Here is a 26,749-nt window from a genome sequence, read left to right as displayed (position 1 = left end):
GAGCTTTCTCCTTCAAATGACAGTATCCTCTTCTGTCCCCAAGGTCATCCAGCATCTTCTTACGTCTTCTTCCTCGTCTTCTTGTCACTTCTATCATCCCCTCTATCTTTCCATCAATAACTTCTTTTAGAAGGCAGTTTCTGCGTAAAACATGACCAATCCAATTAGCCTTTCGTTTTCTTATTTCGTGTAGGATATTCCTCTGCTCACTGACTCTAATTAACACTTCTTCATTTCTCACATAATCGCTCCAACTGATCTTCTCCGTCCTTCTCCAACACCATATAGATACAGGCCATATAAAATAAAAAAGAACTGAAACATGCTGACCCATGTTACAAAGACTCTAGACGGGATTTTGGACTGGAGTTTGGATTTACTGACCACTTTAACACACCACTCGTGACTATACTTAATTACAGCACCGTCGCTAATATCCCTGTATTATCCAGCACGCAGCGTCTTCACTAGACGTTCCCTAGGAACGGCTTCTAGCAATGGTTATTCCTCTACTTCCGGGATCAACCCCTCCCTGAATGGCGGTTCCCTTCCTACTGCAAATTCTTGCACCAGTTACGTTTTCTCTTCACACACTAACTGATCCAGCTCTAACCTTGTCCATTGCTTATAACATCTCGGCACAGACCTCGTAGAACACACCGTTGGCCCGTTGTTGTTTCGCGGCCGCTGCCTAGAAGCGAGCGTTGTTTGAGAACCGTTTAGTAGCAACGGCTGTTTCTCTGGCTCCACAGATCTTGCTTTGAGCAAATGTGCCACAATATTTACTTACGGCTTCTATAACAAAAATTATGAAGGCTAAGCCATAACCGCACAGCAGCAAGTAGAAGGCGGACTGTAGGTGTGCAAGAGACAGTTCATAATACTCATCCGACAGTCCGCGAGGAAAGAATGCTTTCGTTTTAACCATCTGCATATGATCGGTCATTTTGACCCATTCGCCAAAAATTCCACCTTCGACAACGTGAAGTATGATATCATTAACAGAATCCAACAAGGACGATCCCTTCGGCAGAACCATGACTATCGACCCACGTTCAACGACTCCATCTTCAATTTCACAAAGCAAGTTGCTGTTAGTGTCAAGTGACCGATTTAAGGAGCTCTGGAACTTGTAGATAATGTCTGAGATCAAAATTGAAAGATTTTTATACCTCTTCGCCCAAATGAAGCAAGTGTCCCCGGGCCCGCAAGCCACTTTCTTCGCCATTATTTTACGCGACTGAGTATCGGTCTTGTCTTCATAGAACACACTATCCATAGAAGAGAACCCCAATTTCATTTCAGAGCGTGCAAGCTCCTCCACGTTTCTCGCATGTGGCATCACGCCGGGATCGATCAGGAAGCTTGTTAGGTACGTCTGGAAGACGGTGTCGACCGCGAGGCTGTAGCAAACCCAGGACATGAAGAAACATCTAAGTGGCCAGGTTCGAGGCATGGCTGATAATGACACCGACACGATAGCTGCCCACGTGTTGGACAACGTGTTGGATGCCGATCTATAAAGAGAATCACCGGCAATTCTTGCCACTAACGTCATGATGGGAACTGACACGACAACGGACATCATCACAGACACCCAGACACCGCAAGAAAATATCCTGGAGACGCTCATCCAACGGGGATATCTGCTTCCACAAGGCACGTACCATGACAGTTGGCCCCAGTGGTACGGTTTCGTCGAATCAAGTGGAAGACTGTCTCGTACAACAACGAGCCCCACTGCCACATCAGCTCTGTCATTCAGCAGTTCTCTTGTGAACCCTGCAACGTCGCCTTTATAATCTGTTAAATTCCAGAAGTCAGCAATTGGTAGAAGATAATCTTCTGTCATATTCATTGTTTGTGATATAATATTTAACAGTCTGATCTCCCATCCACCTCTGTACACAACTACGGGCAGTCTAGAGCGGTTAATGAACAGGTATTCAGGGTCCTCGACAGCAAAAGCAGTTGGTTCCGTGATTATCCTTATGGGACATCCATGTAGATTCCTGTTTATCTTTTGAGGAAAGAGATGATTATTTGTGACAAAGTAACCGTTTCCTGTCTGGACCCAAGTATCCAGCAAGGCGACATCCTGCACCCTGGTACATCGCTCTGGACTCTGGTACGGGAACCACGTGTAGACATTGAGAACTGGCACTTCCTTACCTTCCTTGCTACACACTAAAGCAATAGCATTTACGATCCGGTGTTTCCAGAGCTCTGCAATAACCCGTTGCGCCATGCGCGGAGGGCGACTGTAACAGTTCAACAGAGCCACAACGAAGCGAGCTCTGGGATTCCAGGAGCTACTGACAGCCAGATTGTGGAGCTGACCACGGAGAACTGTGTCATTGGCCGTCAGTATGATATAGCTGCCATGCACGTTGACACTTCTCTGACTAGGTTTGTGTGTGTTCGCATTCACGATAAGTTCCCAACGGCTGAGCTCTTGGAACAGGTCCTCCACACTACTGAGGGTCTCAATTTGGTGGGCTGTAAAGCTTAGATCCTTCAGATCAATTCCTCTTGCGAACGTCAATTTAGAAGTGCTTAAATTGGGGTACAGGAAGATATTGGAAGGCCAGGCGACAACCATACTTTGCTTTGGAGCAAGGTACTGGTCACTGATCGTCCTGATGCACCTCACTAGGTACAAATTATGTGACATGATCAGAGCCACTTTCGGGAAGAGGCTGTAGAGAAACGCCAGACATAGGAGAACGCCGTAAGGAAACATCTGGACGGAGAGTCTACTACTGTGTCACTAACAGACACCTGCTTGGCTTCTCTGTGAAACTCGTATGAAGTCAGAACGGCATGTTGACTGCCTTTAAACGTGACATGTGCCAAAACATTGATCGGGATGTTTATATTTGTTTCGTGTCGTATCAGTTGTTAAGAGTGATAAAGTACAGACTTTTATTTGTTAGCGCATCAACAAACTGCTTGTTACCTGTCCATCATCTGCACCGCAAATGAGGCATGAAAAATATTGACTGTAGAACTTTTCCTTTACGCGGATAGAAGGCGAAATGGGATACGTCCTCTATCATAATAAAAAGCGTCAAATATCTGCCTATTACTGTGCACCCTGAAGCTATACCCTTCTATAATAAAAATATGTTTAGTTTTACTTGAATAAATACACGGGCATATATTTTTATGGAGTGATAATTTAATAAAAACAGGTACAATTCTTTTCAAATGAATATCATGTCCTGGTAAAAATAATTTTAACTAAATTACTAAGGAATATTAATATTTACATGTCTGCCCCCGTGTATGAGGGGAGGCGAGGGGTCCGCGATGTTGATGCACCCAAAGCGAGGTTTCTGAGTGTGATATTTCCATCCTGCCAAACTGGTGACATTCAGCCGTTTGTCCCCTTGCACCGCGCCGTGGAGACATATGGCGGCACTAGGTAAAGGCAAAGCCACGAACCCTCGGTGTCCATTGGACAGGATGCTGAGTGGGACCTAGGGCCGGTATTTACGCTGTCGAGAAGAGAAAATTCTCGGGAAGTAAACTCCGGCCGTCAATCCCATAGCCCGTCGCTTTCTTTTATCCTAATAAATTACATATTTTTCTGGTCAGCTTAGGAAATAAAATCAGTTTATATTTTGGAGCCTTTCATTAGCTTCAAAATTTTACAAGAAAATGTACATTCTTGTGGGAATTTTCTTCTCCGTACTTGGAGGACCACCATATTGAGATGCTGTAGCACACTTCCGGCAATGGCCGCAGGACGCAAGGAAGTGCTCCAGGTTCTGAATTAGTCCATATGGATTGCTCTGATAACAACTGTACAGGTTCGGGGGTAATGAAATGGGCAGAACGTGCATCAGGGTAATTTAATTTGCAAAATTTACGTAGAAATATTTATGGCCAAACAAAAGTATAACATTAAAACTGACCACTTCAGACATGGAGACATGTTTTAGACATAATTTGGGCCCCAACTTGTATTTTTCATAGACGGGGTTGCGTCTTGCTCTGAAACACCAGAGGCACTTCAGAGAAGTCGTAGTCCCCTTATTCAGAGTGGCTTATCTGCTATGTCCTCAGAGTACTCCCCCCCCTCCTCCGACCGCAGTCTTCCTATTCTGTGTAAGTTGCCTGCATTACTTAGTAGTTGCTGCTAAACACGTTAACCGACCTCTGTCTTAAGGAGGGACCGTTCTCGTGGGCGAGTGATCTCAAGTGCGCATGATAGCAGGTCCCCCGGGGCTTTCGATTTTTCGTTCAAATCTGCATTGACTGATGGACATGCTTCCTGTGAGAAACGATTACCGTTAGAGGCCGATACCTCGTCAAGTAAGGATTTAGTAACTGAGAAATGTATTTGAAATTAAGGAAAACAGCATAAAGGCCCGTCCACATTACTCGTGCTCGGGTTTGTCGGGAGACTCGTCTGGCTTTTACGAGGATTGTACTGAAAGTCACGAGCAACATTTTTTTAAAAAGTAATTTGCTTTATTATTGGCAAACCAAATACCCCATCTCAGTCTACTGACCTTTCTTTATTTTTCCACATAATCGCCACTTCTTTGTACACATTTCTTCTTTCTTCTTTAGGGCCGAAACCCTGTATGCATTCCTCTTTTCCCCATTCACGCTACTGTCATTCTCCTTGACGAAGGCAACATGTTATAAAGCCTGTCATTAAGCAATTTTATCTAGCTCCCTAATATTTCCGTACCGTGTTCTCAAAGAAATTCAGTCCGTGTTATTCCCTTAATGCCAGAACTGCGGCAAAATTATAGTTTTGTACGTACATTTTAATCCTTCAGTTGTTACACAGCGGACGAGAAGCTGAACGTTTCTGAACCGAATGACAGTAAATATCCGAACTGACTACATGCTGCATTTGAGATCACAGTCAGTGCTAATTCTCACACTACACATATTGTGTTACCTGAACGCACAGGAGGACTAGTGGTTCGGCTCAAACCTTAAATAAGGAGCCTATACCCTACTGCTAAAATTGCGACAGAATGGTGTCCTTTGACAAAAGCACGGTGTTCTATATTAAGGTTCTTGGCATCAGCTCTAAGCGACGGTTTATTAGAGATTTCGCACAAAATTTGCACTTACTCGCCTGTTAGACTCTTCTTTAAACTTTCCATAACCTCTCCATAAAAAATGTGAAGCTCCGCCTCTGCCCCATTAAGATGAATGTGCACTTCCTGACATTCTTAGCCTCTGCACTACATAGAGGTGAGTGGTCAGCTTCATGCTCCAGCGGCCTGAATGCGGGGGAAGGGGCCCAGACCCGATGTGGATGCCACGAAAAAAGAGAAAATTTTTTCCCCTCTGCAAGGAATCGAATACTGATTCTTCCACTGTCCAATGTAGCGCTTCACTGAAGGGATATGCTGCTAATTCGATGGAAAGGCACCGGGAGCGCCACTTGCCGGCTCAGCATGCAAGCGCGTAACTGAGACCGTGGGAACAGATGGCGTTACTATCATAGACTGTATACGTTGTTCAGAGGTAGAGTAAACGGTACGAGGACCAATGGGCAACAATGATGGATATTCTGTCTGAGAACAGCAAAAACGAAAAGCCAAAGTCAGTTACAGAGCTCGTAATATTTCACCACTTCCTTGAATAAGTTCTGCCGGAATTTGACTAATACCTGGCGATTTATACCGTTTCAATTTTGCAATGGCACTTTCAACCTCAAAAGGACTAGGATCAGGTACTAACGGCTCAGCTGTATGGATTTCTGTCTGCCTAACAGCACTGACCCTATATACGTTCAGTAACAGAGAGAAGCAGTTCTTCCACCTATTCAAAATGTTGTGGGAATCTGCAAGCAGATCACCATTCTCATCCTTCACTGAGAGTATTTCGGTTTCCCTTGCCAATCTTCATTCCGCCAAATTGTCCATCATCATAATCATCCGAGGCAGGCTATGATAGGCCAATCAGTGGCCGCCGTGCCGAGTGGGCCTTGTTAGACTCCACCCCCCACTTAGCGAATTAAAATAAAAAGTTACTTCTAGGTTGGTAACCCTTCTTAAAGTTATTTATTCCTCTATACAGGTCTCTAATGTTCTTGTTCTTACTGTTCATTGCAAGCTCATCAATTTTGTCTTTCAGATATTCCCCCCCCCCCTTAAATGCCTGCTGGTTTCACTTCGTATAGTTTCCAGACATCCGTTTCTTTCGCTTGAATGCTATAACCACTACAATTTGGCTTGTTTTCTTTGGTCTAATAAATTTGAGCATCCTTCATCGAACCATAGCGTATGCTTCTTCAGTTCGTAATAACCTTGGCAGAATTGTTGATATTTTTCTAATAGTTCCCAAGATTTATTAATATCCACCTCTAAGTTTTCCAAAGCTGCTACCCTTGCTAATCCCTGCAGTTTTAGGGAAAAGCACGTACACAGAACATGCGGCAAGTATATCAAAGAAGCCGCGTAGATGCGAGAAAAATAAAAATAAATCAGTAATGAAAACTATGATATAACAACAACTGTGAGTAGATAATTTACGTTTAATTTCTTAGAATACAACATTACTGTACATAAAAAATCACGGCATGTAATAAAGAATAAACAAGCATCATCTTATTTAATCAGTGCAGTGGCTGAGAATAAAATACAAGCATATGAAACACGGTAACTGAGATAAAGTAAAACGAATAAAATTCGGCAATTAATTTCTTACAATAGGTAAAAATTCGCGTCACACCTTTCACCTTGTGACGGCACGCCGGTTGCGGGACACTGAGTTAGACCATGACGCAGCGTTATGCTTCTGGAGTGGCCGCGATGTTTTTCCTCCTTGGCGACAAGTGCCCCGTAGAATGCATGATGCTGACATGCTTTTGGTCAGAGAGAAGAAGCGAGTAAGCGTGGCATCATATTAGACGTTTTGTAATGTGGTGGTATCCTAGGTACAATGGAACTGCGCGGCTGGATGGGAAAACGGCCATTGTCACCGGTTCGAACACCGGCATCGGCAAATTCACTGTTCTGGATTTCGTCAAAAGAGGTAAATTTTAGTGACTACTTTGACATCGCCTAATGGAGACGAAAAAATGTGTTTCTCTGACTAATCTTTACATTTATACGGTTACTTTTAAGAAGCGTCAGCAGACTGGACCATACAGTGTTTGATGTTAGGATTATGGTGAATACTAAATTAGGATGTGAATGGAAGCGTGAATGGCCTGCGCTACTAACCAGCATCTTCCCAGAGAGTCTGAGGAACACCACGAAAAGCCTTAGTCAAGATAGTCTGCGACCCGGACGGCTAACGAGTACATCTTGCGTATTGCCGTGCATTTATTTCGAAAGAGAGTTGTCCCTCTGAACGACCTCAGTGTCAGACTGCGTAGCGCTGAATAGTAGGGTGATGTGGAAAGAGGGGGACGGAGAAAGCCCTAAAAAGGCTAGAGATAGTCAGTACATTACCCCTCCCTCAGAGGCGCTATCAGGTTCGGTCGCTCTGTGACACGTAGCCTGTCCCATGGGCGGAGGTGAAACTTCGACCTCGGCACTAGGTGGAGGAGAGTCCTCAGTTACTTGCTCCGGCTGTTTTAACTCCAGTGGCCAGAGGATAGGAGGCTTTGTGGACCCCAGAGTTCACCTCGACGCATTGTCATACACTGATTTACTTACGACCAGCAGCCTACTATACACATTCTTCCATTTCACACCGTCCCAACCCCAAGATCGTATTTTTCGGTTTACAACAATCAGCAATAACAACATGGCGGACGCGCAACATTGGAAGTTGGGGGCAATATTAAAGCCACTTAGTTTAGGATCCTGAAAGTATGTATGCATGAGAAATAAAAAATATGACAGATTTCGTAGTTTCCGGCGTGATAACGGTAGCTAGTGAAACGTTCGTGTTATGCTTGTAGAATGTGGTACGGAGAGAATCTGTTTACACGTCATGTATGGAACATTGTTTGTGGGTCAAAAATTACAAACACGGCAACCGTGTTACTCGTTGAGGTTATATACGGAGTCTGTATTTAACAATTTAAAGACTGAATCTCTTTTAAATAATGTATAAAAATTCAGTTCGTACCTCACAGGATACGTTACGTCACCACTACAAAGCCCAACAGGTTAATGCTATTTAGGGAAACAGTCGCTGTTTGCTGTGAGAACCATAGGGAACACACAAATACAGTCTGTAGGCAGAAAACTAAGTCCCTACCTCACAGGAAACACATTACATCTCCGTTACAAAGCCCAACCGGTTAATGCTGTTTAGGGAAACAGTCGCTGTTTATTGTGAGAACCGTACGGAACACACAGATATACTTTGTGGGTAGAATGTAGTGTTTTGGTATGTTACAGCAAGTGGTGCATATAGAACCACTAGGCTTCGAAAGGCCAAGCGCCCAATACATTTTTCAGAGAATAAGATAACGTTAGTAGGAGTCTGATTAACAGTGGTCCCTTCGGGTACAAATTCAAAGTAGATGATTAACTTTGTTTTGATCTTCGGACTGGGGAATTCTTCGATATGCATTCCGTGGACTGGCGTTTGCCCCGGGATCATACTGATAACAACATGCTTCATCACCAGTGATGGCACGATCGAAAATATTATCTTCTTGAAGTTGTTCCACAAAGTCCGTTCGCTTTGTTATGGGAGCACCTCTCCTTTCAGCGTCGTTCAGGTTTTCTCTGCCTTCTGTGAAACGTTTGTGCCACTTAGAAACATTGCTGCTGCTGCTGCTGCTGCTCATAATAGATTCACCATAAACTGCTTTAACATCTCTAACGTTTCACTTGCAGATTTATGAAGTTTAACATAAAATTTCACATTCACCCTCTGTTGCATCGTACGCTCGATTTTCACGTCTCGACAAAGCTGACGACACACAGAGATCTAACGAGCTACTGTTCAACGAATATTGAACAGTAGCTCTATGTGCTGGTGTATGTTGATTGCTTGGTAAAACTGAGGTACTGTGTTTCAAAGCAATCTACCACGAATAACATGCACAAATAGTCGTTCTCTGTGACATAACGGCTGAAAGCCGGAATAGTGCAGTAAGTGTTGTATACCGGTGATGGGACAGATTGCAGGTTGGCAGGGCGAGCGGTTCTCTTGGGAGTCAGTGCGGGGTGTGAGAGTACTGCAACTTGAAATTAACTAATACGTTTATTGATAATGTACACAGTTGTAGAGAAAACCCTGTTTGTAAGAAAATCAGTGGTCTGCCTGAGCAAGGGCAGCGGCCGACTCCTGGTATCAGACAGCTCCTGCTCCACTTAATGGATACTCGGGCAGCGTCGATATCAAAAAGCGTCTTGGTAACGCCCCGGTGGGCTTATCTATGTGGTCCAGTTAGGGCGTTACCCTGCTGGAGTAATCTGACTAGCGTCATTCATTGCATCACCCTCGTGAGTTTTTGGAGGGTCCACAGCTGTCTTGTTCTTAGTAAAAACAAACTTCTTTCTTGTGACAGCAGAGGTGAAGGACAAAGCTCTAATCTTTTGATCCTTTCTGAAGTTAATCTCTTGATACTTTCTGTTGGTACAATCGTNCTCAGTTACTTGCTCCGGCTGTTTTAACTCCAGTGGCCAGAGGATAGGAGGCTTTGTGGACCCCAGAGTTCACCTCGACGCATTGTCATACACTGATTTACTTACGACCAGCAGCCTACTATACACATTCTTCCATTTCACACCGTCCCAACCCCAAGATCGTATTTTTCGGTTTACAACAATCAGCAATAACAACATGGCGGACGCGCAACATTGGAAGTTGGGGGCAATATTAAAGCCACTTAGTTTAGGATCCTGAAAGTATGTATGCATGAGAAATAAAAAATATGACAGATTTCGTAGTTTCCGGCGTGATAACGGTAGCTAGTGAAACGTTCGTGTTATGCTTGTAGAATGTGGTACGGAGAGAATCTGTTTACACGTCATGTATGGAACATTGTTTGTGGGTCAAAAATTACAAACACGGCAACCGTGTTACTCGTTGAGGTTATATACGGAGTCTGTATTTAACAATTTAAAGACTGAATCTCTTTTAAATAATGTATAAAAATTCAGTTCGTACCTCACAGGATACGTTACGTCACCACTACAAAGCCCAACAGGTTAATGCTATTTAGGGAAACAGTCGCTGTTTGCTGTGAGAACCATAGGGAACACACAAATACAGTCTGTAGGCAGAAAACTAAGTCCCTACCTCACAGGAAACACATTACATCTCCGTTACAAAGCCCAACCGGTTAATGCTGTTTAGGGAAACAGTCGCTGTTTATTGTGAGAACCGTACGGAACACACAGATATACTTTGTGGGTAGAATGTAGTGTTTTGGTATGTTACAGCAAGTGGTGCATATAGAACCACTAGGCTTCGAAAGGCCAAGCGCCCAATACATTTTTCAGAGAATAAGATAACGTTAGTAGGAGTCTGATTAACAGTGGTCCCTTCGGGTACAAATTCAAAGTAGATGATTAACTTTGTTTTGATCTTCGGACTGGGGAATTCTTCGATATGCATTCCGTGGACTGGCGTTTGCCCCGGGATCATACTGATAACAACATGCTTCAACACCAGTGATGGCACAATCGAAAATATTATCTTCTTGAAGTTGTTCCACAAAGTCCGTTCGCTTTGTTATGGGAGCACCTCTCCTTTCAGCGTCGTTCAGGTTTTCTCTGCCTTCTGTGAAACGTTTGTGCCACTTAGAAACATTGCTGCTGCTGCTGCTGCTGCTCATAATAGATTCACCATAAACTGCTTTAACATCTCTAACGTTTCACTTGCAGATTTATGAAGTTTAACATAAAATTTCACATTCACCCTCTGTTGCATCGTACGCTCGATTTTCACGTCTCGACAAAGCTGACGACACACAGAGATCTAACGAGCTACTGTTCAACGAATATTGAACAGTAGCTCTATGTGCTGGTGTATGTTGATTGCTTGGTAAAACTGAGGTACTGTGTTTCAAAGCAATCTACCACGAATAACATGCACAAATAGTCGTTCTCTGTGACATAACGGCTGAAAGCCGGAATAGTGCAGTAAGTGTTGTATACCGGTGATGGGACAGATTGCAGGTTGGCAGGGCGAGCGGTTCTCTTGGGAGTCAGTGCGGGGTGTGAGAGTACTGCAACTTGAAATTAACTAATACGTTTATTGATAATGTACACAGTTGTAGAGAAAACCCTGTTTGTAAGAAAATAAGTGGTCTGCCTGAGCAAGGGCAGCGGCCGACTCCTGGTATCAGACAGCTCCTGCTCCACTTAATGGATACTCGGGCAGCGTCGATATCAAAAAGCGTCTTGGTAACGCCCCGGTGGGCTTATCTATGTGGTCCAGTTAGGGCGTTACCCTGCTGGAGTAATCTGACTAGCGTCATTCATTGCATCACCCTCGTGAGTTTTTGGAGGGTCCACAGCTGTCTTGTTCTTAGTAAAAACAAACTTCTTTCTTGTGACAGTACAGGTGAAGGACAAAGCTCTAATCTTTTGATCCTTTCTGAAGTTAATCTCTTGATACTTTCTGTTGGTACAATCGTCTCCTCATACTATGTATCCATAAGGTACAGTCTTTTCCTCATATCACAATATACCATATAACATATTATATCAATTACCTTATAAAACAATTCATTAAATACTATGTATCCCCATATACCACATAGGTATTAACATATACAACAGTTTATAGTAAGCATCACCATACCTTAGACAACAATCTATACCAGGTGTCACCATATACAACATAAGAAAAGGAAGCCGTTGCTGAGTAACATCGCAGTAAACGTTTCCGCGCAAACGAATAAACACGCAACAGTAGAAGACGCGGTGTCTTCTGTTCGGTCCGTACCGACACTATATAACAAGGACCAACGGGAAAATTTCGGCGATCCCCGCCTGGAGGCGATCCGAATAAATTCACCGCAGCCCAGCGGGCCGTACAAGGCGACGATATTGGAACCCAGTGCCTGGGGCTACAAGCGGGCCACCCTGTTCCTGTGGGATATAAATACGGGGACCTGACCCTCCAGGTTGGGGGAATCTCGAATCTGAGACAATAAAATATGTCATGAGCTCAATGGGACCCTGATCTGATTAAGACTGCGCTGGCGAAGACCAGCAGGAATTGTAAATGACAGATCCGTCCTGACGTTAGAGAGAGCGCCCCACATCAACAAGCCTGCAACTGTAGTACAGTAATATAGATCTGGTCTTAAGCTTTGTTCCAAGACAGACTGGCCTACATAACTTTGACTTTCGGAATACGACACAAGTACACATACAAATTTTGCTTAGAATGACCGTTAGTTAGTTAGTTAGTTATTGGAGAGGGTGGGTTTCCCCATGCACTTAGACCAGTATTGGTCCATTGTGCTTCCCTCTATGATATTCTACCAGTCTCTATAGCCTACCGATAATGGTGCGTACCATCAGTCCCGCCGAGCATGCGAGTTCGTCCTCCACTAGCTTGGCGGTGTCTATAATGCTTCCCCCATCTATCAGAGGCCTTAGAGATTATTGTTGGGCGGGAAACGTCCTTGAATTTGGCTCAGTGATCTCCTTGAGAGATATGAGGTTCTTTTACGTGCCGTAAAGCTACGACACAGGACACACGGCTTAAAGTCCCTCCCGGAGGACTTGTTCCCTGAATTTTTCCGCCCTTAAAAATTCGACGACCTCCGCCGGGTATTTGAACCCGCGTACAACGAGTCATGAGGTGGGAACGTTACCTCTAGACTACGGAGGCCGCTTTATAATGACCGTTACTATGACCTCCCAGAATTCTGACCTTCCCTCCTAGGACATCCTGTTTCTCCAGAAATTGTACCATTGCTGCGTGAGCCTCTGTTGCCGCGGAAACATATGTGTATAAATGGCCTGTTATCATCATTATCGTAATTATTAAGAAACAGGCAAAACTATCGCTGTAACAGGGTGTGGAAGCCCATAGGATTGTGAGACAATCGGTTCACAGTTGGCGGTGAGGTCAGCCTTACGCGCCGGCCGCCCTTTACCCCCACGAAGATTCCTGGTACTCGGCTGAGTCGACTCCAGGGCCACAGTGCGGCTGGAAGGATTAGGTCAATTGAGAAATCCTCATCAGGAATCGAACTTGGGACCTTTCGGCTTGTAACATATTATTGTTGCTGGAGTGGAATATAAATTGTGCCCCGTGCTTACACTTCTAAATCCTAAAACTGGTCCACAATATTTCAAAATTCAGCTCCATCCTCGCTCGCTGCAAGGCACCATCTTCATTACACAGAGAGCCAGGTATGTAATCATACCCAGTGCACGCTATGGACAAAATTCGCAGTTCTTTAACGTAATGACAGCTGGTACATATAGTTACCACTCTGATTTAAATGCTTAGGCACCACGCCATTGAAACCTATGCAGGAGTGGAGACAGACAATCCGGTATCAGGGAAAACCGAGAGACGTGCTTCACGGTCCGGCTGTTTTAACTCTAGAAAGNCGGTCGGCGTTTTTACAACATGAAACAGGACCCCCCCCCCCCCCCCGCTTTCTGTATTCACCGTATAAGATACTGGGTGTGTCCCAAGATTGTAAGGCCACGGTTCGATAGAGAAAAATCTCTGTTGTAGTCGAGGTTCTTGCAGCGGTCTGTAAAGCGTATATAATACATTATAGTCCGGTAGGAGTTCATCAACATGTGGGCGAGGACGTAGTGCTTCCAAAACGTTATTTGTCGCCTGCCAGTTGCCGGCAACTTGCGTGGCTCAGTTTTCAGTCCTGTGAGTGGAGGCAGTATATGTTTCGAAACTACGGTGAAGCACTGGTTAACGCCCTCTCTGACTGCTAATTCATCTCACCATTTTATTCGAAGTCAGTGGCTTTTGCAGTGAATAAAATGGCTTCCAAATTCGTACGTGAAATTCCCTCTGCAGCAGTGGTTCCACGTGTCGAGGCTGATGCAGAGGCATTTCTTCTCTCCAGGTGCTCGGGTGGTCATGGCCTGTAGAAGCGTGGACAAGGCAGAAGCTGCGGCCAAAGAGATCCGTGACGTCACCAGGGATGTGCAAGGAGCCGGAACTGTGCGTGTGGTCAGGCTGGACTTGGGCTCCCTTGCCTCGGTGAGACAGTGTGCCCAGGAGCTGCTGAAGACCGAGGATCGAATCCACCTGCTTATCAACAATGCAGGTACAGCATGAGACTCAAGGACGAATCTCGCATGTTTTGTATTTGGTAGTAAATGTGGCAGTAGCCGTGAGCATGGGTCCCAAGACTGAAGTTCTCTGCTCATCTAGTGCAGTGCGGAACGCCGGGGCAAAACTAACTAAATCAATACAGGTAACACGATAATACACTAACAGGAACCGCGAATTACGTATGTGGTTAAATTCTCAAGGGACGTTAAGTTGATTAAAAAAGTCTAACAGATCTGCAGATAGTCTAAATTAGCACTCGCGCGTGTATTAAAATTCGCACTTCGAAAGCATCTGTCTCCTCATGTTCCGCAGCCCAATTGGCTGCCATCATCAGGCGGACAAGTTGTAGAGAAAACTGCCGCCCCCTTGTCGCGCTGCAACGCTTACATTTTAAAGGTGTAAACTACTTGCAGAATACTTTAAAATTATTTTTAAATTATCATGCTGTAATTATTTTGTTGCATGCACTTACTGTGGGTCTGGTGTATATTTTATTGGTCTTTTGGTGCAAGATAATTGTTGAAGTGTTATGTAAAGTAACTTTTCATTATTGATAATAGATTGCACAGTGTTGTAAGTTCTGTGAGTAGCAGAGGTTACTTCTTTTACTTGTTTTTCTCTGTGTACTCCCATTTGTAACCCGTTTGTGTTATGAAGTAAAGACATGGACAGGCAGTATGTTGGTGGCACGCGGTAGCGTAGTTGGTTGGCAGTATGTTGGTGGCACGTGGTAGCGTAGTTGGTTGGTTGAGGCACTATGCTACAAGCCGGAAGGTCGCGGGTTGGAGTCCCGATGATGTGGGTTTTTTCAGTTTATGTAATTCTTCCAGCCGCACTGTGACCCGGGGGCCGACTCAGTCGCTAATGGAAATGAGTACCAAGAATATTCCGGGGGTGGGATAAAGGGCGGCCGGCGCGTAAGGCTGAAAACCTCACGGCCATCTGTGAACCGATTGTCTAGAGGAAATGTGGGAGCCTCGACATCTCACAACCCTATGGGCCTTCACGACCTGTTACAGGGATAGCTTTACCTTTTTATCTTTACACGCAGTATGTTGTACAGGTAGTGTTCGTGTATTATTCCGTGAAATTTCAGCGCATTTTAAAAATAACTTCGTGAGAAAACTACGAAACACATGAGTAATGAGAATCATTATTTCTAGTAAGGCACAGAAAGCCATGCGACTCCCAGCGAAAGAATAGCTGAATTCTAGGAAGGGCAATCCAAATATTCTCCCAAGCATCCTGTTCCTCAAACACCCCCAGTCTATGTTCCTCCGTTAATGTCAGAGACCACGTTTCACACCCATACAGAACCACAGGCAAAATTATAGTAACAAGCATGTCATGTTCGACATCCAGTCGATTTCTCTTTTTGTTTTTATGGTTACAAGTGCTGAAACTCCCGAGTATATAGTTGCAAATGGAATTAAAGCTTCTGTCGCTCTCTTTACAGGGTGAGGATAGACTTTTCTCAAGGAAAACCACGATTCTCCAAGGCTTTTCGAGTTAAACTGTAATTATAGCAGTTTTACTTTTTAAGTTGGTTGAAGCACTATGCTACAAGCCGGAGGGTCGTGGGTTCAAGTCCCGATGAGGTAACTGGATTTTTTTCAATTGATCTGATCCTTCCAGCCGCACTATGGTCCTGGGGTCGACTCAGCCTCTAACAGAAATGAGTACCAGGAATATTCTTGGGGTTAAATGGCGGCCGACGCGTAGGGCTGACAACCTCACCGCCATTAACGTCAGAGACCAAGTTTCACACCCATACAGAACCACAGACAAAATCATAGTTTTGTATATTTTAATTTTTACCTTTTTAGACATCAGACGAGAAGACAAAAGCTTCTGAACTGAATGGTAGCAAGCATTACCCGAGTTCAGTCTCCTCTTAATTTCGTCCTGAAACAGGTTTTGATTTGTTACTGTTATTTCCAAATATCTGAACTGTGTCACATTTTCAAGGCATCTGCTATCTGTGTTTATGTCACGATTTTGCCCTGCACTGTGGTCACGAGACAGCAACATATACACATACTTAGTTTTCTCTGGGCCAACCTCTTTACTACCATCAACCAAAGTTTCTGTGAGTTTCTTCGTGGTATCTATGAGTATGCTCTACATATATGCTATGTATGTGATGCTACCGAAGGGCGGTTGCCATATCAAAATAATCACGTGTATGTGAATGTCCTTAATTACATTACCGAAGCACATTATCTGCCGGTCACGGTGGCCGCCTGGTGTAAGGCATGAACCGTTTTCGCTCACTTGGACGCTGGGATCGTGGGTTCGAATCCCACTCAAGGCATGGATGTTTGTATGTACGTTTATTCTGTGTTGTGTTGTTCTGTGTGTAGGTAGCGGCCTTGCGACGGGCTGATCCCCCGTCCAAGGAGTCCTAACAGACTGTGCTGGATCAAGAAACTGAGAAAGCAGCCAAGGATAGATAGAAGCACTTTATCTTTCGTTTATATTCGCCCTGAAGAAGACGTCCTTGGCAGTGCGCCATGCTACGCAGGGTATGCGATTGAAAGACGATACCGTCGCCAATTTATCGCGGCGTCACAAGAATTGCAGAGGTGGGCTGGGTTAATTTAAATGTAAACGTAACAGTAGTCGCAGATAAAGAAACTAGGGGGCGGGCTCCGAATTAGTGACGTCACAACAGACGAGACTTACTGGCAGCTGCACAAACACAGAACACGAGGGGGGTGGAACAGTAAGAAACTAGCAACCATGAAAAAATAAAAATAGAAACAAGTAAAATGCATATGATGTTAATTTCATGCAACCTGCTGTGCTACAATATACAACNTTATAATTAAATGATTTAACATTGAAGATATAATATAGAGTATATGTTATTACTTACTGTGTAATGCTGCCTCGTCATTAAGAAGAATTGTCCGTATTGCACGGAAAGCAAACAACGACTGATTTGGTGATGTAGGATTAAGGTCAATGTAAGGGAGGGAGGGCGGGGTGAGATGTAAGGTGTATGCGGAAGTGACGGTAAGGGTGGAGGGGAGAGGGTATAACTGTATATTACGTTTTGTGTGTATCAATTATAACATCATATATAGGATTATATATTTCAGTGAAATTATCATTCAGTTGTAGGTTCTGTTTACTGATTTCGTATATATGAAACTTTTCATAAGTATCCAAGGTTCGGCCCTTCTTGCCGATATACAAAACTTCCAATGTTCTGTCTATCGTACCATATTCATGTGTGGTGTCCAACACATGTTGAGCAAATTTGGAACTTTGTCCGTTATTTTTTGTCACGTATGTGTTCTTTGAATCTGATTTTAAAGGTCCGTCCAGTTTGTCCAATATATTTCAATGGACAGTCAGAACATTGCAGTTGATAAACCCCGCTAAGGTTATGCATATCATTTTTGTCATCATTGATTTTCAACAGATGTTTTATATTGTTTTTGGTCTTATATGAGATACCAACCTCAGTGTTCTTGAGAAGTTTAGTAATAGATCTAATTTCATGGCCAAAATAAGTAAAGGTGACCTCTGAGATTATAAATAGGCTTATGCCTCATCGTAACCCTTTGGTTACTTTCTTGGTGTGTAGGCCTTGGTATGTTCCCTCTCGTACGATGTCTCGCCATCATTGAGTTATGGTTAAGATTATGATTAGCCCCCCCCCTATTGTTAGTAGTTCCTGATTGTATTGATGGAATCATTTGATTATGCCCGATATTGTTACTATGGCTCCAGTAGCGCCTGTTTCCGGCCATGGTCTCTGTTCCACTAAGTGGAATGGGTGGTTTCTGTGTCTTGTCATTAATTTACTTCTCTAGAATACAGAACCACAGGCAAAATTATAGTTTCCTATATTCTGATTTTTAGGTTTTAGACAGCAGACGAGAAGACAAAAGGTTCTGGACTGAATGGTAGCAAACATTACCTGAGTTCACTATCCTCTGTTTCCTCCTGAATCAAATTTTGATTTGTCACTGTCGTTCTCAAATATCTGAACTGTCCCACATTTTCAAAACATCTATTAGCTATCTTTATGTCATGACTTTGCCCTGCATTCTGGTGACGAGACAGCAACTTGTACTTAGTTTTCTCTGTGTTTACTTCTAGACCAACCTCCTTACTAGCGTCAATTCAAGTTTGTGTGTTTTTCTTTATGGTATCTATGTTGTGTCCCAGTAGATGGGCTGCATCGCTTTGTAACAATATTAAAACGTATGCTTCACTATAATACAGTAAGACAAGAGTCGGCTACGGGCTGCACGACCGATGAGTTCGAATCCCGTCAGGGCCCAGAATTTTCTCTCATCCACGTTGTTGAGGCACCTACTTAACTACAATTCATAAGCAGTGTTAATTAATAAATTTCTGTTATTTCTTATTGTGTTTTTATTTTGTTACGCATTGACCGGAGGGAGGACAGACAACCATCCCACAGAAAACACAGTACCTCAGTTTTACCAAGCAATCAACATACATCAGCACATAGAGCATTTGTTTCAGGGATCATGGCGTGCCCCCAGGGCAAAACAGAGGACGGCTTCGAGACGCAGTTCGGGGTCAACCACCTGGGCCACTTCCTGTTCACCTGTCTGCTCCTGCCGCGCATCATCCGCTCCGCTCCTGCAAGGATCGTCATTGTGTCCTCCTATGCACATGTATGTGAGTACAGTTTGGTTTGATGCCAAGAAACGGAGATGAGATGCGCGGCTGTCACGCCCCGATGGCCGTGAACAGTGCGATCTTCTGAGGTAAGACACCGTGTAGTCTTGTAGAAGTTTATCGGCGTTTTAGAGGAACGTAACCGCCACCGAGTTCAGGGTCTGAAAAGAGTAGGGCAAGCGCGTAAGCAGCACAGTACCACTGTGCTTCCTCATTTGTTCTCTTATCTTCCGACCCTGAAGACTGCATAAGCGGTAAGTTCCCCTGAAATTCGACACTCCCACAATACACGGCGTCGTATCCCAGAAGAAGCAAACTCTGTCCGGAAACACAACAGCGGAAGGCACTATGCTACAAACCGGAAGGTCGCGGGTTTGATTCCCGATGAAGTGATGGGATTTTCCAATTAAGCTGCATTATGGCCCTGGGGTCGATTCAGCCTCTAACAGAATTGAGTACCAGGAATCTTCCTGGGGGGTAAAGAACGGCTGAAAACCTCACCGCCATCTGTGAGCCGATTATCTAGTAAATGTGGGAGCCTCGACGTCTCACATAATCTATGGGCCTCCACGGCCTGTTGGTCCTCAGGATTTTAAATCCCCCATTCGTCTTGATGTACACTTCCTGTAAATGCATATGAGTTGTTGAAGTAACGTCGCAGTAAATGCGGCACCATTCGAAGGAATAGTCCACAAGTTTTTTTTCTATGCTATGCAACGAATCTCTCAGCAGCATAGACTACACAGCATCACATGACTGGATGATTCAAGTATGATGAATTGAAAATCATGAAGAAGGAAGCGGCCATTGCCTACATCGAGATGCTATCGCGGCATTTGACTCTAGGTACTTAGAAAAACCACGGAAAATTCAGTCAGGATAGCCGGTACCCCGGCCAAGATTCGCAACAAATTACTCGAGACTATTTGTCACAAACATTTCCACTGGAGACCCTCTGTACTGTATAGCAAGCAGCACGCGATTCTGTTGCAGTTTCGAAACCTTGGGCGGTTGATGCGAAAAACAAGAGAAGTTCGTCGAGTGGATGTGGAGGGGAGAGAGTAGATGACCTTGCGAAGGAAGAATGGACTGCAGAAACTTCTTATTCCGCATGCCATGGACACGAGGTCAGTGTTGACCACTACATCGTCATTACAGAGTTACTTCAGCATGCTTCCGGCACGCATGCGCCGGTGGAGAATTCAGACACAACTCCACAGGACAGTTCTTCGGTAGCATTGCCTACACCTTGGTTCGTAGAGTGCTGCCAAAAGTATATTGTAGCGTGTAGAGCCGGCTCGGTAAACACGTTCCCGCATGCAACAATAGACGGTTATAAAGAGGACAAATGAAGCAAGAATATGCAGTTGGAAGGGAGCCGCAGTTGAGAGGACGAGAGCCCGGTAGCAGATGTCTAGCCATTGTTAGAAGCCGTTACCAGGCAACTACTTTAACGGAGATTAAGTGAAGAATACTTCCCTGTCTCAATTGTTATACTTTAACGGAGATTAACTGAAGAATACTTATTTGTCTCGAGAAGGCCGCGCCATAGCTCAAGCGGTTAGTCGCTGGCTTTCCACCGCGGTAACCCGGGTTCGATCCCGGGTCTGGTCAAATGGGATTTGTGGTGGACAAAGTGGCGATGGGGCAGGTTTTCTCCGAGTACTTCGGTTTCCCCTGCCAATCTTCATTCAACCAGTTGCTCCACAATAACCCTCACCTATCATCTGGGGCTGGTACAATAGGCCAGAAGTAGCCGCAGTACAAGGGACTTAGTCCCACCCCACTAGCAATAAAAAAATATTTGTCTCAATTGTTATAATTTAACAGAGATTAACTGAAGAATATTTTTTGTCTAATTTGGTATATTTTAACAGAGATTTCTGTTGCTGTCGTCTAAAAATGCTCTGCCGTAAGGCTTGTTTGCCATTGGTGTTTGTGGCGCTTCTTAGCGAACTGCGCCCACACAGACATACGAATGATGAATGGTTCGCAAAGGTGCGCCACAGGTCCCAGAGGAAGATGAGCCGTACACTGGTACGTTAAAGAAATGTATGATTTCAACTCTACATACAAGGATATTATTTTGGGTGTTTGCGGAAAGGGACGTTCTCAAGCGTAATGTTTGCCTCTTTCCAGTTGGAACCATGCATTTCGATGACCCGTATCTTGAGAAGTCCTACAGCCCTTCCAAAGCTTACGCCCAGAGCAAACTTGCCAACGTGCTGTTCTGCAACGAACTGGCCAGGAGGCTTCAAGGTAAGGCAGGCGGATTGCCGTGTGGGACTGGGAGTGCAAAGCTGACTGTTCTCATCCTCAGCGCCCGTGGCTGTCTTCTGTTTCAGGGACGGGCGTTACAACTTACTCTCTGCACCCTGGGATTGTCAAGACCGAGCTCTTCAGGCACACGAGTGACTCATATTTCCGCGGGGTGCGAGCCATTCTGAACGGAGTCGGGGCATTATTTTTCAAAACTGCTGAAGAAGGCGCACAGACCACGATATATTGCGCGGTGGACGAGAAACTGGCCGATAAGACAGGGCTCTACTATAGGTAAGGACTGAAGGGAATTTCAGAAATATTTGCCCTAGCTTAATGGAGAAAATCTGCCCTTGTGTGTGTGTGTGCGTGTGTGTGTGTGCGTGTATGTGTGCGCGCGCGCGCCCGCAGATGTTCTAATATCTGCCACGAAATACTCAGACATTATCAGTTATTTTAGGCGAACTCTTCTGCGTGTTTTATAATTATCAGCAGATATTTCAGTCCAATGCATTACTTTCATCCCCCGTTCAAAAATTCGTACCATTGGCTGTAATATTCGCAGTTCCACGTTAAATCTGATTTGGGGGAAACCATAGGGCCTGATTTTTAAAAAGAATAAGACGTAGAAAGAATTTTTTAACTTGAGTTTTTTTATTCCAAGTGGGGTGGGACTAAGTCCCTTGTACTGCGACGACTTTTGGCCTATTGTACCAGCCAAAATGATAGGTGAGGATGATTGTGGAGCAATTGGTGGAATGAAGATTGGCAGGGGAAACCGAAGTACTCGGAGAAAACCTGCCCCAGCGCCACTTTGTCCACCACAAATCCCACTTGACGAGACCCGGGATCGAACGCGGGCCGCCGCTATGGGAAGCCAGCGACTAACCACTTGAGCTATGGCGCAGCCCCTGGGCTTGATTTTTCCTAAGCGATGACTCCATGTAGTTCGAAGACAGGCCAACGTTTTGGAGTACCGAAAGTCATGAGCAACTTTTTTTGCATGCAACCTTGGAACAGCAGACGAAAGAGAGTACGGTGGTAGGTGGAACCAGCTGTTGTGTTAACCTTGAAGCGAGAAGCTCATATCCCACATATGTGGTGTAGATCAACCAGTACCCACCCCCTGGCCAAGTTTTGCTCCCTCTGTTGAGCGTATTCTGTTTTTCAGCGACTGCAAGCGGAAGAGAGCTTCAGCCAAGGCCCGCGACCCCGAGGCAGCAAGGAAGCTGTGGAGTTTAAGTGCAGAGCTGGTGGGGCTGGAAGACTGGAACCCATTCACCGCGGACGACACCGCACCGCCCAGCTGGGCTGCACACTGAAATTGCAATTACAGTACTTGCGTGTATATATGTACGATTATATATTGTCACGTGTATGAGTGTGACTATAGACGGGGTTTGGATTGAGAAATAGATTTATTGATCATTTACAGGTCGTAACTGTAGCAGTATCGCTATTTCAACAATTTACACTTCACTACAGCAAACAGTCTAGTGTTCTCAGTCTGTTACTAGACGTTTTTTGGTAACGGCTCCAACAGTGGCTATTTCTCTGCCTCCGGGCTCAAGTTCTCTCTTCGCAGACTCCTGTACAGAACTCGACTGAAGTGACCTTGTCCTTTATAATATCTCGGCACAGACCATATAGAAAACACAGCTCTTCTATTGTAGTCCAGTTGTTGCATTGTTAAGAATCTGCTGCCTGGCAACGGGAACGTATACTATCTAAAACAATAAAAATTAGAATATAAAACTATAATTTTGCCTATGGTTCTGTATGGGTGTGAAACCTGGTCTCTGACATTAAGGGAAGAAGATAGACTGACGGTGTTTGAGAACAGGGTGCCGATGAAAATATTTGGATGGAAGAGAGATGAAGTGACTTGAGGTTTGAGAAAATTGCATAATGAGGAGCTTCATAACTTGTACTCTTCTCCAAGTATAATTAGAATGATCAAGTCAAGGAGCATGAGGTGGGCAGGGCATGTAGCACGAATGGGGGAGAAGAGGAATGCATATAGGATATTGGTGGGAAAGCCAGAAGGAAAGAGACCACTTGGAAGACCAAGTCGTAGGTGGGTGGACAATATTAAGATGGATCTCAGAGAGATCGGATAGAGTATTATGGACTGGATTGATCTGGCTCAGGATAGGGACTAGTAGAGGGCTAATGAACTTTCGGGGTCCATGAAATGCTGGGAACTTCTTGAGTAGCCGCACAACTGACGGCTTCTCAATGAAAGCTCTGCTCCATAAAGCAGGCAGTTGCGTACAATATTCATATGTTGATACTACATAATTATAAATAAACGTTTAGAATTCCTATTCTGTGTTTTTTGTGTTGATACCATCCGGAGAATCTGTCTCTCCAGTGATGACTTTTATTTTGAGAGTTCTCTGGTGCAAGGCCTCGTAAATGTGTAGTTAATATTTTAATGTTTTGCCTTAACTCTCGCAGATGGCTTATGGTGTGCTTGGTTTATACGTATACCCTATCTGGTGTTGGTGCTGATATCCGGAGACAAGGACTAGTCTATCGATTGGGCCAAACTGAGTAGGTTTCACCTGAAGATGGATACAGAATCCAGTCTCCAAAAAGCTGTGTTTTAAATGAAAACAGGCCGGTGGATAATGTCCAGAAGCAAAACGTTTGTATTAATGTACCGTCGTCACAAACTTCTAGATCTTGTTTCAAGAAAATGTTACTATTATGTTTTCCACTGTTCATCCCAATTTCGATACGAAAAATTGATAGCAGAATAAGCCAGTATTCTGGAAAGAAGACGAGTGTATATAAAATTAGAGAAAATTTACTCTGGACGTTTTCTGTTCTCAAGTTGGGGCAGCTTTTATCGCGTGTTTCTAAGGCCCTATGAAATATACAGCCGTAAAACATATATGTGTCCGTTTGACGTTGCTTTATTATTCCGTTATAATCAGATATTCCGAAGGAGGTGAAGTGTGGAAATTTTAGCGAATTTCTGAAAACTTTTATTCATTCATTCATTTTAAAATTCCATGAATCCTCTCTGGTCACCATGTGCCTAGGATGTAGAACATATCAGATTACTCTATGTACTGTAATAAATGCAGGTAAATGGTTACCATTGTCACGATCATGTTGTAAAAACTAAATCATAATATATACAATTCGATAGCAGTCTAAAATATACAATTCATAAAATTGAAAAATTACTATATAATAAAAATTCCATAGGTACAAACGTAAAATACTATTATTAAGACCTTGTATTTAGTATTAGTTAAAAATAATTCTTATACAGGATGGAAATTAAATTAACCATTTAAATAGCAGATGGACTCTACATCCTTGTCTTCAGTATACTGATAATATTCATTCAGTGAGTAAAAAGAATGTTGACATAAGAACCTCTTCAGTGTAGATTTAAAACTTTTAACATTATTGCCTAAGGTCTTTACTGACTGAGGGAGGTGATTGTACACTTTAATGTCTGTTATGTATGTTCCATTATTAAATTTTGCTGTTTTCACTGCAGGAACATGTAAGTTATCATGGGTTCGAGTTACATATTCATGAATCTCATTATTGGAATTGAATTTGTTATTTATTACGAAGAGAAGTAATTAATATATATATATATATATATATAGTGAATATAATGTCATTATTTCCAATTGCTTAAAGATATTCCTACAAGAATCCCTACCTAATCTTCTGTCAAAGTTACACCGAGCGTACCAGGAAAGTGATATTACTGACACTAATATTAGGAACGGGGTATAAGCTAAAAGGAAATGAACCAGGGACAGTTACATCATCTGATGGTAGCAGTAACCTCCGACAAGCAGGCGGGCCGAAGCCCACCTGAACTTACTCGTACAAGCTAGCGCCGATTCACCGATGTTGCAACACTGGTTAAGGGTGGAATGTAAGGATTACAAAGGATCCTCAGCGTACGTTGGTACCGTTAGGTTTCAACTGAGGCAGTGCCGCCGGGAACACAAGCGTAAGCTGGAATCCTCTTCTTTGCTTCTCTTTGTCTGCAACGTACGGGGCTGGTTATTCTGAACCGTGAGCTGTACGATGTCTTCGGGCTCCCGCGCTGGGCCAAGAGAACAGGCCTGGCTTGGGTATACGATCTTCCTGCCTGAAGTCTCTCCGAGAACTAACCAGCCTCATACTTTTCAAGCCCTCGGCACGGAGTGCACAGAAAACACCGCTTCCAACAGTTACTCCACTGTTGTGTGTTACACAGCCGTTACGTAGGAATGGCTATTTTTCTGGCTTCACAGTTCTTACTTTGAGAAAACATGCCACAATATTATCCTTCCACTTCCGTCTAGGTCTTCTTAGTGGTCTTTCCTTCTAGTTTTCCCACAGAAATCTCATATGAATTCCTATTAGCACCTCTGCGTGCTACATGCCCTGCCCATTCCATCCTCCTTGACTTGATCATTCTAATTGTACTTAGTGAAGATACGAGTTATTGAGCTCCTCATTATGCGACTTTGTCAAACCTCCCGTCACTTCACCCCTCTTGGCTCCAGCTGACTTCTGACTGTTTCCAGAACTCAATGAATGTACTGAATTGAAAGCGTTTCTCGGACGTTTTGGGCATTAAGCGATTTGCGGGGGGGAATCGAGAGACATTCCAGTTCAGGATCTTAAAAAAGGCCGAGGCGCTGGGAACGTGTTGAATGGGATGGAAATCACATTGACAAATTCTAGGTTGCTGCTCTTGGCAGCTCTTAAAATAATTTCTTAAGAAATTGCTTCGAAACGGATTTAGCCAAGCTTGTGCCAAGCTTGTATAGTAAATAGTTTTCACTGAAGATGAAAGGCTTGCACCGCCAAGACGCTGACTTCGAGGCCTTGTTTTTACACCGCGTGAAGGTGACATCATTACAGGAGACCTGGAGAAGAAATGGACTTTGTCTGACACCCCTCATTGTAACAAAACTTTTAAATAATTTATTTACAGGAAGCAGACAGATCCACTACACTGCCTACTTCTTGTTTTCAAATAATTCTGTTTCGGAAAGTGTGTCACACAAAGTACAGTCTGTTATGCAGGAGTTTGGTCCCAGTGATAACTGCATACAGAGCCCACTGCTCAAAGGAACGTACATTTCAAGAAGAAAACTTCATTTATTCAACACACAAAATACAGTACAAACGGCTGCCTTACATCACGACTTGCAGGAACATATTTATCAGAGCTGTAGAGCCTCTAACACTGATTTAGGAAACCAATACATGCATACTGTTACGTGATGAACACGCAGTTCGTGTCCAGAGACAAAGGTGAAGGACAGCTAAGCAACCAATTTGCAAACGATTGACAGCAGCAAGAAACTGCGAATGCATTACGAGTGCCCTAAGGAAACAAAACGGCGTTACTAATGTCCTTAATAAACAAATTTATGATGTGATGTGTACACTCACTGTAAAGCTACCCAATCTCCTCGTTCTTTGTTTCATGGTAAGACTCTCCAAATTAACAATGAAATTATGTACGTATTTTGAAATTCAGGTTATGAAAATGGCGACTTTGAAGACCATATCCTGCTTGGGTTCTAAGGCGTGTAGCTCGGAGAGCGCCAGATATTTCGGAAGAAAATATCGTCTCCATCTTCAGGGTCGAAGAGAAAGGCAAACAAGAAAGGACAAGGAGACG

General features: G+C 43.9%; 2 protein-coding genes across 3 annotated transcripts in view; one reads left to right on the top strand and one right to left on the bottom strand.

Moving 5' to 3' along the window:
• Positions 1 to 6,863: 6,863 nt before the first annotated feature.
• On the top strand, positions 6,864 to 22,763 carry LOC111874898 (retinol dehydrogenase 12). Its single transcript, XM_023870758.2, has 6 exons — positions 6,864 to 7,011; positions 13,952 to 14,155; positions 18,670 to 18,828; positions 20,968 to 21,087; positions 21,174 to 21,381; positions 22,259 to 22,763. The coding sequence occupies exons 1-6, from the start codon at positions 6,897 to 6,899 to the stop codon at positions 22,407 to 22,409; spliced, it is 957 nt and encodes a 318-aa protein (XP_023726526.1). The 5' UTR covers positions 6,864 to 6,896; the 3' UTR covers positions 22,410 to 22,763.
• A 1-nt stretch (position 22,764) lies between these two features.
• Positions 22,765 to 26,749, bottom strand: part of LOC111874899 (retinol dehydrogenase 14) — a 15,655-nt gene continuing 11,670 nt past the window's right edge. Inside the window, exon 6 of one of the 2 annotated variants that reach the window (XM_023870760.2) lies at positions 22,765 to 22,810. In XM_023870760.2, the coding sequence (XP_023726528.1) occupies positions 22,777 to 22,810 (34 nt within the window). In that variant the 3' untranslated portion in view covers positions 22,765 to 22,776. Of the gene's footprint in view, positions 22,815 to 26,749 lie in introns of both variants that reach the window. The other variant, XM_023870762.2, reaches the window with a different exon arrangement.

Source organism: Cryptotermes secundus, unplaced genomic scaffold (genome assembly GCF_002891405.2).
Source record: "Cryptotermes secundus unplaced genomic scaffold, Csec_1.0 scaffold516, whole genome shotgun sequence".
In the NCBI taxonomy this organism is placed as follows: Eukaryota; Metazoa; Arthropoda; class Insecta; order Blattodea; family Kalotermitidae; genus Cryptotermes; species Cryptotermes secundus.
Note: the sequence above shows the minus strand (reverse complement) of the source record. Positions and strands in the feature narration are given on the sequence as shown.